The 14,318-nt window shown below is 47.6% G+C and overlaps 5 protein-coding genes across 6 annotated transcripts; 4 read left to right on the top strand and 1 right to left on the bottom strand.

Annotated features, from left to right (window-relative positions):
- Positions 1-61: 61 nt before the first annotated feature.
- Positions 62-4,758, top strand: E1B28_000581 (uncharacterized protein). 2 transcript variants are annotated; one of them, XM_043146433.1, is made up of 19 exons: positions 62-200; positions 262-467; positions 521-781; positions 833-1,126; positions 1,181-1,308; positions 1,359-1,733; positions 1,789-1,987; positions 2,039-2,149; positions 2,202-2,273; positions 2,330-2,515; positions 2,565-2,645; positions 2,693-3,134; positions 3,189-3,346; positions 3,398-3,463; positions 3,514-3,607; positions 3,661-3,773; positions 3,829-4,128; positions 4,181-4,322; positions 4,377-4,758. In XM_043146433.1, the coding sequence occupies exons 1-19, from the start codon at positions 86-88 to the stop codon at positions 4,427-4,429; spliced, it is 3,396 nt and encodes a 1,131-aa protein (XP_043015135.1). In that variant the 5' UTR covers positions 62-85; the 3' UTR covers positions 4,430-4,758. The 2 variants fall into 2 exon arrangements, with proteins under 2 accessions (XP_043015135.1, XP_043015136.1); XM_043146434.1 differs by having other exon boundaries at positions 521-1,126.
- Positions 4,759-4,917: 159 nt separating this feature from the next.
- E1B28_000580 (uncharacterized protein) lies at positions 4,918-8,676 on the top strand (the record flags this gene model as incomplete). Its single annotated transcript, XM_043146432.1, has 20 exons — positions 4,918-4,935; positions 4,988-4,997; positions 5,056-5,125; positions 5,182-5,242; positions 5,296-5,577; positions 5,639-5,714; positions 5,773-5,927; positions 5,996-6,137; positions 6,187-6,508; positions 6,561-6,725; positions 6,780-6,890; positions 6,949-7,024; positions 7,072-7,166; positions 7,217-7,263; positions 7,322-7,590; positions 7,641-7,667; positions 7,715-7,874; positions 7,935-8,101; positions 8,154-8,357; positions 8,413-8,676. The coding sequence occupies 20 exons, from the start codon at positions 4,918-4,920 to the stop codon at positions 8,674-8,676; spliced, it is 2,721 nt and encodes a 906-aa protein (XP_043015134.1).
- A 773-nt stretch (positions 8,677-9,449) lies between these two features.
- Positions 9,450-10,774, top strand: E1B28_000579 (uncharacterized protein; the record flags this gene model as incomplete). Its single annotated transcript, XM_043146431.1, has 2 exons — positions 9,450-9,911; positions 9,968-10,774. 2 exons carry the CDS (start codon positions 9,450-9,452, stop codon positions 10,772-10,774), a joined length of 1,269 nt encoding a protein of 422 aa, XP_043015133.1.
- Positions 10,775-11,077: 303 nt separating this feature from the next.
- Positions 11,078-12,442, bottom strand: E1B28_000578 (uncharacterized protein; the record flags this gene model as incomplete). The annotated part of the gene is made up of 8 exons (XM_043146430.1): positions 11,078-11,193; positions 11,258-11,441; positions 11,494-11,534; positions 11,593-11,695; positions 11,749-11,932; positions 11,995-12,064; positions 12,117-12,185; positions 12,244-12,442. 8 exons carry the CDS (start codon positions 12,440-12,442, stop codon positions 11,078-11,080), a joined length of 966 nt encoding a protein of 321 aa, XP_043015132.1.
- Positions 12,443-13,315: 873 nt separating this feature from the next.
- E1B28_000577 (uncharacterized protein) lies at positions 13,316-13,949 on the top strand (the record flags this gene model as incomplete). The annotated part of the gene is made up of 3 exons (XM_043146429.1): positions 13,316-13,777; positions 13,827-13,885; positions 13,937-13,949. The coding sequence occupies 3 exons, from the start codon at positions 13,316-13,318 to the stop codon at positions 13,947-13,949; spliced, it is 534 nt and encodes a 177-aa protein (XP_043015131.1).
- Between the last annotated feature and the right edge of the window lie 369 nt (positions 13,950-14,318).

Raw genomic sequence — 14,318 nt, 5'->3', positions numbered from 1 at the left:
ACCGTGTCCGAAGAAGCTTAGGTAACGATACCAAAAACGGACGCGACCCGGGCACCGAGACGATCATTATTTGTCGACTACTACGATGACCATCGTCGAGACCAATGGTTCTACGGTCAACAGCAAGATAGAGGACGAGAATACCCGACATGACAAACGGCTCGCGCTCAAGGGACTCAATGAATACCCATCTTCCCCAGGTGGGCTGTGACACATTTCCTCATACCTTGTACGCGAATTGATTTTAATCTGGAACCTTAGAGTCCTCTAAGCTTGATTCTTCACTGAAACGACATACTGCACTCATCAAGCGGATGCGTCAGTCAATGGCAGCTGATAACCGTGACCAAATACTCAAGGATATCGATACGCTGTCACTTGAGAAGTACGTCGAGGAAATTGTAGGGGCCGTCATGGATGGAATTGTCAAATGTAAAACGGAGAAGGACGTATGGAGCGCCGTTGAAGTATGTCACAATATTATGCTTTCGTACGACATCGAGATCTTACCGTGCAATAGGCCATTTCTCACTTACATCAACGATTTCCAAAATCCTTTACACCTGCTCTAGTCACTTCACTCGCAAATGCCCTTAGTGTTCCATCAAGAGCATCCCTGCAGTCATTGACCGCAGAACAGAGGGAAAAAGAAGATTCCTCTCGGGTTACCCGGCAGCGTCCCATCCTGCGAATATGTTCTGAATTGGCGCTGGTAGGAGTGATCAGAGATGGTCCTGGGCGAAGTGGTGGCGAATGGATTATGAAGGTTTTGAAGGAAATGGTTCGCCACTCAATCGCGCACGTCTGGGAAGTGCATTAACGAAGTCAACAGCTCTCTAACGACCCCAGTCTCTCCTCCCTGCCACTATTATCCTCCTTTCTCAAGGCTTATTCGTTGCCCTTCCTTGGTATCGCCCCCACCGCTCCCTCAAAACAGATATCGATAACTTCAGAACCGGGCTCCTTGTCTTTCTCGCAAGCAGAAGAGCCTTCTGCTTTGGCCGGGTTTCCCTCTCTTCAAAATGAAGTGGATCAATTAATAGAGAAGGATACGCGCGATAGGTTCAAGCGGATGTGTGAAGGGTATTTTGATAACGTGTGCAAAAAATTGTTGATTGAGCATACGGTAATCGGGTGACATCTAGTTCAACTATGCGCATTTACTCACTCTAGGACACAGCGTTTGCAAGAACAAGATCGACGTAATCATGAAGCCTATATCAAGTCCGGAGAAATCTTCGAAGACAGGCAACAGGCGTATGAGAAGATGACTAAAAGTTATGAAAAATTGCTAGCAAATTGTCAACAGTACGTCTTTAATCCATCTTTACCGGTCTTTTTTCAAGGTTTTCCACTAGTCTTTCTGAACTCCTCTGCTTGCCTTTACCTCAATTACCCACCTTGTCCCGGAAGGCCGACTCTATACAAATTGGTCTCAACAGTGGCAGCATTTTGGGAGGCGAAGATGGCGACCAGTTCTTATCCGCCGACAGGAAGTGGGAAGATGAAGAGGAAAGAAAATTCTTCGAGGAAGTTCAGGATTTGAAAGATTTCGTTCCTAAGAGCGTTCTTGGTATTGATGAGGAAGAGAAACCAAAGGAGGAGGACGAAGAGCAGACCCAGAAGAGGCTAGAACAAGAAAAAGAAGAATTCAGGAAACTAGAGGAGGAGTTGGAGAAACTAAACGACAATGTTCTTACTCCCGAAGCAGCAGCCGACGATATCACAGACGAGTCAGTACTGTCCGTTATTTCCCTTACCAACTCACATCTCGTCATTCCATTATAGTGCTCCAACCCCTGTTCCGGGAACCCCCAAAGCAACGACTCCACCTCTGTCACCTCATCTTGCACCTCAGGGTCCTTCACAACTCCTTTCCGCACTCTTGGCCAGACTGCCCGATGCGACCAATCGTGCTTTGATCGACCAAGCTGCTATCGACTTCGCATTTCTAAATTCCAAAGCGGCGCGAAAGAGACTTGTGAAGGTACGTAACCATCGCATTAAATACTGGAAACGTTAAATACCTTTTCTATAGTTCCTAGCCCAAATACCGAAGAATAGAACAGACCTTTTGCCACATTATTCTCGGTTGGTCGCTACTCTTAATAAGTACATGCCGGACATTGGTACCGAGCTTGTCGGAACTGTACGTGTTTTACATTTGGTGCACAGGCGCACTCTCATCATGTTTACAATAGCTAGACGACGAGTTCAGGTATTTGCAGAGAAAGAAGAACGTTATGAAAGACCTTGCGGAGACCAGACTGAAGGTGGGCCGGCTGTTCCACCTTTGTTTTCTCGTCCCTAATCTCTCGAGTATCCCCAGAATATCATGTTCATTTCCAACTTGACGAAATTCCGTGTTGTCCCTACTCATGTCATCCTTCACATGTTCAAAGTGTGCTTGGACGACTTCTCTGGTAATAACGTAGAAAATTTAGCCCTCCTATTGGAAGGTTGCGGAAGATTTCTACTGAGAAGCGAAGACACACGAGAACGATTTGGGACCATGGTGAGAGCAGATCCAAGTTTCGTCGTTTACAGCACCTAAACCTTTATAGTTAGAATTGATGCGACGAAAACAAAGCATGCAACACTTTGATCAGAGACAGCTTCTCTTACTGGAGAATGCATATTATCAGGTCTGTAAGCTATCTGCACTGAAAGGACGTGCCTAAATTATACTCAGTGTAATCCTCCTGAACGAGCACCTCGACAAGACAAGGAACGAACACCTATGGAATTTTTCATACGCCATCTTATCTTCGATGTACTTGCCAAGAAAACCATAGACAAGGTGTTCAAGCTCATTCGAAAGCTAGATTGGGATGACGCCAACGTTCGCAATGTCCTTTTCAAACTCTTCACAAAACCTTGGAAGCTCAAATTCAGCAACATCAGCTTGATGGCTATGCTGACATACGATCTACAAAGATACCACCCATCCTTTTCGGTGGCCGTCGTCGATCAGGTCTTGGAAGATGTACGACGAGGTTTGGAGCAGAACGTTTATAGCACAAATCAGCGAAGAATGGCCACCATAAAATACCTGGGCGAGCTATACATCTATCGACTTCTGAGTTCCGGGATCATATTCGATACTCTGTGGTCAATGGTGACCTTTGGACATCGTGAGTGTACATTTACTAACCTACTGAGTGTTACCTGATATTGTACACTTCCAGCGGATGGTCGACCTCTACCACACCAAGCATGCACTCTGGACATGCCTGACGATTTCTTCCGCGTTCGCCTTGTCTGCGCACTGTTAGACACGTGTGGCATGTGCTTTGATCACGGGACTCAGAAGAAGAAACTGGATAACTTCTTGGTCTTTTTTCAAGTTGGTGGCTTGATTACTCCTTGTCAACGTGCATTGATCGTGGTATCTTAGTATTACGTGCATTGCAAAGACGAACTTCCGATGGATGTGGATTTCATGCTCTCTGATTCACTAGAGGCAAGGACCCTTCTTAATTTTCGTTGAATGGAATCTCATGACATCTGCAGGCAGTGAGGTCCAAATTTCAACTTGTCAAGACCATCGAAGAGGCGGTGCTTGCAGTGGACGAAATGATGAATTCAACATTCCAGAATGTCGAAAGTAAGGCGAATGTTTAACTTTGAGTTTCCCGCGAGTAATCATATTCTTTACAGTTACTGATGGTGAGGACAGTGGAGAAGAAAGCGGCGGTGAAGATGAAAGAAGGGAGAATGATGAACGGGAAGATGAAGAGGAAGATGAGGTGGAGGATCAAGACAACGTGATTGTAAGCCTCGATTCCTTTATTTCGTCAATTAAGCGAGGTTGATATCTTTGGCTAGGTCAACGATAGGCCCAACTCTCCGGAAGAAAGAATTGTCTTATCGTCGAGTCAAGAAAACCTCGGTCCCTCTGAAGAGGCAGACGCAGAATTCGCTAAAGAGCTTGCGAAGCTTGTTACCGACACCTCCAACGAAGCAAGGAAAGTTGACAAAAAGACTGCACTCGTTCTATGGGATTCAGCCATCTTACCTCCAACTGCTCGAAAGAAGAGGGTGGAAGAACAAGACGACTCCAGAAGTTCGAATAAGAAAGACGTGATGACTTTCACAGTCGTGACGAAGAAAGGGAATAAACAACAGGTATTTTGGCCACATTATCCATGGTGTTTGGCGATCGCTCACCGAACTACAGACTCGACAGCTTGCCGTTCCCTCCGAATCGGCGTTGGCTATTCACACCCGTAGCGCCCAACTGCAAGACAAAGTTGAACAACAACAATTGAAGCGCTTGGTCCTTGACTATGAACAACGAGAAGAGGCTGAAGAGCTAAAAGGTAGGCATTAACGCCCGATTGACGTACATCAGGCTAAATGGTCCTAATTATTAGCTTTGGAAGCCCGTAATCGCTCAGGAGCAATCAAGATTCGATACGTTGGCTGACACCTACGGCCATACTTCCTCGTGTGTTTTGGAGCGACAGCTTCTTTCCTTATTTGAAGCAGCCAACGCCTTCGAACTGCCTGCTGGGACTCGGAGACTTGTGTCGTCCGGTGTGGTTGTCGTTTCGAGTCACAGTCTTCCTGGTCTTACGACATCCGAATTCTATCACTCGCGGTTCACAAAGGTCTGCAATTTTTCGGATAGGCCGGTCGCTCTTCTCGATGCGTGGTTACATAGACAGAGATTGTGATTGTGATTATAGCGAGATAGCACGAACAACCCAGTATCAGTAAACGGTTTCAAGCTGATCTTTTTTTGTGAACGACGGATTGAGAACGTTACTGAACTTTATAAGTACTGTACTACATACGTGTCAGGGACGCATACCGTGGGGAATTGCGTCTTTGGCGAAAAAGTTGGGCCCCGGAAGTAAAGACACAAAGACACGCTCATTTCCATCCCTACATATCATCCCAAGATTGTCGACTATGTCCATGAAAGCTGTAGTGCCCTTCACCACTCACTCATTAGTTATTACTCATTTTTCATTTCATCCAGATTGTCAAAAGTAATTCTTGCGTCGTCTACAACGCCAACACCAGCTTATACATTTATACCACAATCAGGTGTCATTTCTGGCGACTCTCTAGTTCTTCGTGGTCGTCCGGGTCCTCAAGGACAGGCTCCCAAAGAAAGGTGTGTTCCGGAGCTGTGATCTGTATACGCGTCGTCCTGAAGATAATGATAATAAGGGTGCTGCATTTGGCAGATATCAGTGCCCCCAGAATGGGATCCTCGACCAGGGACGACGAAGTGAGCATCTAGTTCTTTGGATCGAATAAGTGTCCTTACCGCGATATAATTAGGCATGGGCTTTCGAATCCCGCGAATTCCTTAGGGCGCTAGCTGTCGGAAAGGAGATATCTTTCGTTTCCACTCATTCGTTACCTTCAAACGACGATGTTCCTAGGGATATAGGCAACGGCGAGATTGGTGGGGTAGACCTCGCTACGGAACTTCTTAAGAATGGCTGGGCCAAATTGAAGGAGTCAAAAAGAGAACCAACCGAAGAGGACAACCGGAAACGTGAACTAGAAGACGAAGCCAAATCGAGCGGAAAAGGATGCTGGAATCCACATGGACCCAAGGTAAGTTATATGTCTGTCGAACGTTCCTGTTTCCAGTTACCCAATTGAGGACCTTTGTAAGGCACGGGTCGTTCATCACAACATGCCCGTCGATTCGCAGGCGTTTTTGACTGAGTGGAAAGGGAAAACTATTGATGGTGTGTCCGTCTCAAACTAGTCCGGAATGTTTAATGTATTTGACGAAATCCTCTGAAGCAATCGTGGAGCAAGTCCGTGACGGATCAACTCTGAGAGTTCGCCTGCTTTTGCCCGAAGGAGACCAACAAATGGTTAATATAGCATTGGCTGGCGTCCGTTCTGCTAAAGCCTCCTCTAAGCAGGGAGAAACGGCGGAACCATGGGGTGAAGAAGTGGGTTACGTTACCATTCTATCATGTAATTGTTTAGTTGCAATATTAATACATCTTTTGTTGGACAGGCCAAGTTCTTCACAGAATCTCGTCTTTTACAGCGTTCTGTTAAGGTGGAGATACTCTCGCTTCCAACCTCGACGGTAACTCCGTTCCAGTCTGCGGCCAACAACAATGCCCCTGCCACCGCAAGTGTCCTCATCGGAAATGGTGTGTCCTACTTACTCAGTAACGAGAAGCCTCTGAGCCACTCTAACAGTATTGCATCCTGCTGGAAATATTGCCGAGTTCCTGGTCGCTGCGGGCTTGGCTCGTGTCGTTGACTGGCATGCAGGAATGCTGGCTGCCGGTGGAAATATGGAACGACTTCGAGTTGCTGAAAAGTCGGCGAAAGAGAAGCGCGCGTGCCTATATGCAAGTGTGCCGGCTCCCTCCGTTTCCAAACCTGGAGCATCTCTGAACGGGAACCGAACGTTCGAGGCACAGGTCGTTCGTATCTGGAGTGGTGACCAAATATCAGTAGTTGAGAAGGATTCAGGCAGGGAGCGACGATTGCAGCTTAGCTCCACAAGAGGACCGAAGTACAATGATTCTTTGCAATTGAAACACGACGTGTTCACTTACATCGCGTAGGCTTTCAGACCCCAAGCAAGCTTTCTATGCACAAGAGGCCAGGGAATTTTTACGAAAGAAACTCATCGGTAAAAGTGTCAAGGTCAACGTCGATTTTGTCCGGCCAAAGGAGGGGGAATTTGAAGAGAGGGAGTGTGCCACAGTTAGGTTTGGTGGGGGTAACACGTGGGCGTTGTTTCGAGTTTCTAGTCCCACGAAGAGCTAATCAACCCACCTTAGCAACATTGCAGAGCAGCTCATAGAGAAAGGTCTGGCAGGGGTAGTCCGCCACAAACGCGACGATGAAGACCGTTCACCGGATTATGATAAGTTGATGGCTGCTGAACAAGCGTAAGTTGCCCCAGTTCCTGCGAACCGTATCGTGGAAAAAAACTGATCTTCCCCTTAGAGCGGTTGCGGCGGCTCGAGGAATACATTCTGGGAAAGAGTTACCTCCGCCAAAGCAACCGCTCAATATCTCAGAAGTTCGCACCATTATGTTTTCACTCTATGACTACTGACACCTTCCCAGACTGCCTCCCGTGCCACCCAATTTGCAAACGGCTTCAAACGGCTTGGAAGATTACCTGCAGTTGTAGAGTATGTGGCCGCTGGATCTCGATTCAAGTGGGTTAAACATTGTTCTCGATCTACCTCTTCTCATTCCAACCGTACAGATTATACTTACCAAAAGACAATCAAACATTAACTCTGGTTCTTGGCGGTGATACTATGTCCTCGTTCTTGTTGAAACAGGATTGACTCATATTTGCGCCTGGCAGGTATCCGGGCCCCTCGGACGGCAAGAAATGCATCTGAAAAGTCCGAGCCTTACGGTCAAGAAGCGTTGGATTTCGCCGTCCGACGATATATGCAAAGAGACGTAGAGTTTGAAGTCCAAACCGTAGATAAATCTGGAGGCTTCATCGGGGCGTTATACCTCAACAAGACTGAGAATGCCGCAATCGCACTCGTGCAAGAGGGACTCGCCAGTGTCCACTCGTATTCTGCAGATGGACTACCCTGGGCCAAACAACTCTACGACGCGGAGGTTGGATCATTGACTTTATCCAGTTGGTTGAAGCTAAAACGTTTTTCCAGGCAGCAGCCAAAAGCGCCAAAATTAACGTAAGTTTGTTCCAGATACCTGTTGAACCAACTGACTTCTTGCACAGTTGTGGAAGGACTACGATGAGGAGGCTGAGATTGCTGCAACACAAGCGGACGTAGCTGACGAGACCGGCCCTCTCAAGCAGGAGTACCTCGATGTTATCGTTAGCGATGTTCGTACTAAGAATGGTTTTGTGTTCTCTGTTCAATTACTGAACACAGAGGGTAGGTATACATTTGTCGTACGCCCTCCTTCACTCACCACTGTTCCGGTTTGTAATCTAGGAATTGCTTCGTTGGAAAAACTTATGCGAGACTTCGCCCTACACCACTCTGGGTCCGTGACAACACCCGCCGGTTTCGTTCCGAAGGGGGGCGAACTCGTTTCGGCGAAGTTTTCTGATGGGTCATGGTACCGCGCTAAAATCCGTCGTTCGTCACCTCTCAAAAAGGTATGCCCTTGAGTTCTTCCAATTGAATGTTATTCACCTCCCATATTTGCAGGAGGCAGAGCTCACCTTCATTGACTACGGAAACCAAGAAACAGTCCCATTTTCACAGATACGACCTCTTGATCCTAAATTCCGGCTACTTCCAGGTCAAGCGCATGACGCGAGATTGAGCTTCATCAAACTCGTCGATTCTGAAAGCGATTACTTTCCTGAAGCTATTGGTCGATTCAGGTCACTCTGCGAAGGTCGCAAGCTGGTGAGTACTCGCGGGCGTCCTTTACCACCACAAATATCTCACCCATCTGAATTAGATAGCAAACGTTGATCATAGAGAAAGCAGCCTTCTTCATCTTCGTCTCATTGATCCTTCGGATACCAACACCGCTCAAGACTCTCTTTCATGCATCAATGCGGACCTACTTCGTGAAGGTGTCGCCATGATTGATCGGAAAGGGTGCAAGTATATTGGATCGTACCCGCAGCTGTTGAAGAAGCTCCAGCAGTCGGTGCTGGAAGCTAAGAGGGAGAGACTTGGGATGTTTGAGTTCGGAGACGTCGAGGAGGATGACGATTGACAATGGGCTAGAGGTTCTGATGCATTCGTGCTGTAACGTCGATGTAGGAATTGTTGGTCCTTTGTTTTATTTTTTATTTTCATGGCAAGGAACTTCATGATTATCTGCTCTTGGAGTTCCCGCCAGTTATGGATCAATATTTGGCGTGGGAAACTCGATTAGTTATACCTAAATGGTGCGTCAATTTTGAAGTTCTCCGAACTCCCGCTTACTGTTGGCTTATTCAAGAAGCGATTCTGCGAAATACGGTTATAAAACACTTGGTTGTTGCCCGGAATTGCGCCATATTACCACCATTGTCAGCGATTCGACGTGACCCCAGTTTAGTCACGTACATCACTGATGGAAGAGCTCTTCAAGCATGTAGACTCATAAATGGATAGCTGTGGGATTCAGAACCCACAGAAATCTGCTCTGGTATGGTTCACCATAGACAATTCGTCTTCACCATCTTACTGTTTTGTCAAGCCCTTGGTGTGCCTAATCGCAGGTTTTCCGGGGATAACCAGTATCCACTCTCCGCATCATCATCTGTTTCTAATGCTCCCTCCAAGGCGGTGGCAATTATTGGCGCAGGAAGTGCTGGACTCGGGATCCTAAAGACTATTCTGGATTTGCCTGGGAATATATGTTCAGGCTGGGATATCGCCCTGTATGAACAACGTCGAAATGTTGGTGGAATATGGCTTCCGGACCCCAATCCTCCCAACCCATCATATCTGCCGGAATCACCTTTGTATCCGCGACTCATAACTAACACACCTCATCCAACGATGACATATCCAGGTTTTCCGTTTCCCCCGAAAACACCTCTTTTTCCAGGACATGAATACGTAGAGCAATACCATGTCGACTACACTTCCCATCACAACCTATCGGGCTTTATCTACCTCAATCACACTGTTCACGCCGCTGGGTGGCTTGGGAATAGCACAGACGGTCAGTGGGACGTCGAGATTCATCATACAGTTGAAGGTGAAATTCAGGAGGTGATTCGGAGGAAGTTTGACCACCTCATCGTTGCGAACGGGCATAATCACTATCCTCGTCTACCAAGGTGGAATGGTACAGAGGATTGGCTAGCCAACTCACCCTCGGGCGGTTTCAAACGAGAATTGATCCACTCCATATTTTACCGAAGTCCTGAACATTACCAGAACATGACGGTCGTCGTTGTTGGTAGTGGTGCCAGTGGTCGCGACGCTGTGCTACAAGTAGGGCCTCTCTCTAAAAAGGTGAGTCACCGATTGGTCAGAATCAGGGTATCGTTTACAATACGAGGCAACAACAGACCTACCAATCACTTAAAGAAGGTTCCGAACCACCACCTGGAGCAAATGTTACAGTAAAGCCTATTATTGATCATTTTAATGCGTCTTCCATCCTCTTCACTGATGGCTCCTCCCTCGAGTCCGTGGATGCAGTTATCGCCGCTACCGGCTACAACTATCTAGTCCCCTTCCTCACTCGTGCCCCAGCCAACTCTAACGTTGTCCCAGAACTCCTAACGTCACCGAGGACACAGGCAAATTGTTCGACCGCTTCTTCGCTCGTTACAAATCTGAGATATATCTTCCCTCTCTACCGACATATCTTCAGTCTTTCACCCAACCTACCTCCCACCGCGCTTTCATTCATCGGTCTACCTGTCTTGATTGCAAATTGTCCCTCGGATATCGCACAATCATTGCTACTCGCTCATGCTTTGGCTGACCCATCCATCCTTCCGCCGCGCCACAAAATGATGGAAGACCTCGTCTATCGAGAAAATCGGCTTCAAGGTTTAGGTTACGATCCGTATGTAGTCGGACACAAGATGGTGGGCGGAGACCAAGAAGCCCAGGACTATCAAGATGAACTCGTTGACTACTTGAAGGAGCGAAAGAAGCTCCCTGACGATGGAAAGAAGTTCGTAGAGCAGTGGCGGAGAGATGCGCGAAAGAGATCGTCTTTGTTAAAAAGAGCGTGGGGACGAGTCATTGCCAAAGGTGAATCTGAGGCTTGGTTAAAGGCGATTGAAAATGAGAGTCAGTGGGCGGATTTGATGGAGAGGCTTGCGGATTGGCAACAGAAGTGGGAGGATGGTCATGGTCAATGAAGGGCGGAAACCGTTCGATGATCTATTTTTCAACTTTGGACATGGATTGTGGAACCACAATACATATACACAGATGAAGAGAATCTTGGTTCAATTCTCCTCAAGAATTTGAGGATATCAGGGAGTTTGGTATAATACAGAATCAACATACGAGTAAGATGGCTTTCATACTCGAAATGAGACTGAAAGGCTTCAAGAAACACGGAGAACAGGACAACCGAATCGGAAATCAATTGCAGAATATCGTTCCGATGCGTATTCCCTCATAGGGACCCAGCTGATTGTTCCAAAATGAGTTAAAAATCAAAACCCTCCATACTGGTGAAACCACTTTACATGATCGAATAGGTTGCCCGTAAGTATGATGGGTTCGTGTACGGTTCTGTCCTGGCACGCGACGTCGAGATCATTGTCTTCGCCTACAAGAAAAGACAAAGAAGTTAGGCAATAAAATTGCCGTGAGTCGAACGAATGGTAGCATACCATCGCAGTAAACAGCAGAACCTGACCCGGTGAGATGCAACTCACCTTCGGGGTGCTTAAACCCCAGAGGCCATCTCGGTGGAAGGACTGGAATCGGATCTAGTGGCCATTGGTACGCCAACTCCCGATCGACTATGACCGTATTCTTACCTCTCTGGTTATTTACACGAGTCAAGTCCGGGACCTATCGTACGAGTATGTTAGTGCTGAACCCCTTCTAAACAAACTGATCTCACCATTTGATCGATGAAACGCGCAAAGGCTTCGTTGCCAACGCCTAGTGTATCGTATTTCGTGTGTGTACGTGGTCAATCAACAGCCGATGAATTACTTACGAGGGGCGCCGTAGATGACGGTCTTAATTGACGCATAGGGAATTTGAAGCGTAAGAAATAGGCCATCAAGAAGAGCCAAGGCCCCTCCAAGAGAGTGACCAACCTAAAAACGGGGTAACTCAATGGAGCGAGATGATACTGAGGGATGTAACGAACGGTGTAAATCTCAGACACGTTGTGCGTTTCCATGAGCTTCAACACCTCTTCCTTGATTTGTTTGGCAGTCTTCGCATGTTCAAGTTGAAAACCGTAGTGAACGCGAACATTGGATGGGACTCCTGGAAACAACGCCGACTGGAGAGGTCCTTTGACGATATTGAGGTCGGTCATGAGCGCAAACCTGGCCAGTGATTGTGGGCACCGCTGGGCGTACGTTGTTTAAATGACATAAAATGAACTTACATCTTGGTAGGATCGGTTCCTTGATGTGTAACGACGACAGCTAATTTTTCAGGCCAAAAACCGACGAAATCTGGTTTGACGTCGGTTGACGAGAATTTCCCGAGTGGTGTGCGTGAACTCACAATCTTGGACAAGATTTCCATCCCCGTCCACCAAGGTTGGCTTGAAATCAGGAATGGCAGCACAAGCCTCTAAGATCGGAATTCAATGATAGTCGAATGCTGCAGGTTCCCAGTGAAGGAAACAAACCGCCACAGTTCCATCCATGCAGCTTATGTTTGGGGCAATAGGCTGCGCGCGCAAACTGGGTAAATGGGGCCAGTGCTTCTATATCTTGGGCTGAGGCATGTCGAATTCCACGAGCGGTCAGAGTCAGAGGCGATGCCAAAGTTCCAAGGCAGCAGAGGCCCAGAAGTAGTGCAGCAGTACCAGTACGGAAGCTTGCCATGGTCGGCCACTGGGTCTGCTGGCCAGGTGTAAAAGTTAGACGAATTTTTATACCTCACACCTCCCAGTCTCTAGATCCGCCATCGAGGCCTTTCGAATTGACGCTAATTCGACCGAAGAGTAATAGAGATAGCTGCGAATAGAAACGAAGCCTTTGACTTGACTTGAAGCAGCATCGAATAACAAATATTGACACTGATCATGATTTCCGCCGTCCCCGGAAATGGAGGGTGGCAGTGGAGAAAGCGTTTCCGCAATAGGAAGGGACACTCCCGCGTGCGGCGCGCCGCCCTTGAGCTTGAGGCGTTCAGGCTTGGACTTTCCATGCGATGAAAACGTGTTATGCTCTCGACCCAAGATATTCCTTTCTATATAAGAGCCAATAAAGACAGATTCCCAGTCGTCCTCACTCTATAAGAATGCCTTCGGAATACGTTGCACCCAAAATGGACGATAGGTGAGTCGGAAGCCATCACCATGGGGCCACAGAATAATCGATACGCAAGTCCACAACAGACCAGTAGACTATGAAGATGTCCCCAATGATAACCCTTCCTTCTCGTCGATCCTCGCTAAAATCCTGGGAGAAGGCCCACGGGACGCCCCCCAAAAGACAGGCTCACCCCCACGCAAGTGCTCCGGAATATCGTCGGGCTTCCGATCAGACCGTGACCGCCGACAGCAACTTTGTGTGGCATTTGAAGGGTTTGAAGAATGGCAGTTGGTAAAGGCACGAAGCGATTCCCTTGACTACGAGATTCAAAGGGCAGATGAAGCACTTTCACGAGCTGAATATGCAGAAGTACGCTTGAGAGAAGCTCTTGCAGATGTCACTACAGCAGAAGAGGCAACAGAAAAGTTGGCTGTAGAATTGATGAGATCACGCGAACAACTAGAGGTGCGACAATCGGAACTTTTGAGATTAGAGCAGGCGTTGAGACGGGCTGAAGAACGAGGGAATTGTGAGGAACTGGGGAAGATTGAAGCCAAGAGGTTAGCCCGACAGGCAAAGGAGGACGTTCGAAAAGCTGAGAGTGCCCTTAGGATGCACGAGGCTAGAGCCAAAGGGCGGGAGGAGGGTCTGAAAGACGGTATGATAAAGGAGTTCAGCCAAAAGCGGGACAGTATTTGGCAGAAGGGGTACCAAAGAGGCTACGATGAAGGGAGGGGCGCTGGGTTTGAGCAAGGACGGATTAACGGCTGGAATGAGGGAATGAAATACGGAAAGAATCAAGGGCTCGAGGAAGGCATAGGTATTGGAAAAGCAGAGGAACGAGAGCATGCCTTAGCAGCGTTTGACAGGTTTATTCGAGAAGAAATTGAGGACCAAGACAAGGTTGGCGTTGGTACGTTGAAGCCTCATCATACTGACGACTTGTATCCAGCGTCACAGCATGGTTCAACGATGGACAACAATTCAGGACACGGATCACGGATCGCAAAGGTGATTCCCAGCGCGCTGATATGATTGAAGGTTGACATATAAACCCAATAGTGAGTACTTGTGAAGTCCTGCAGATAAAAGTAGAATACCTTTATGGTCCATCCTTACAATGATACCTTCTGCGAATGATTTCTCTGTGCAACGCAAAAGTGCTGCAATTCCCGATGGAGGGCGCAAGTTTGTCGCTGATTGCAAACGGGAGGTTCCGTTCTGAATGCCATCATGATGGAAAACGTAGGATCTGTGGATACTGTCCTACTAGATGTGGATTGATCTCGCTCATGTGAGAGATCCCGCTTTCAGGGCAATATACGGGATTATAGCGTCGGGGAGGTTGACAGGCAGTACATTGGATACCAATCTTTCGTCCCAAGTCCGGTTAACCGATGGTGATGATCCTCATGTCGCTGTGAAGGTATCGTTGGTTGTCTCC

The sequence above is a fragment of the Marasmius oreades genome, chromosome 1 (genome assembly GCF_018924745.1).
Source record: "Marasmius oreades isolate 03SP1 chromosome 1, whole genome shotgun sequence".
NCBI lineage: Eukaryota > Fungi > Basidiomycota > Agaricomycetes > Agaricales > Marasmiaceae > Marasmius > Marasmius oreades.
Note: the sequence above shows the minus strand (reverse complement) of the source record. Positions and strands in the feature narration are given on the sequence as shown.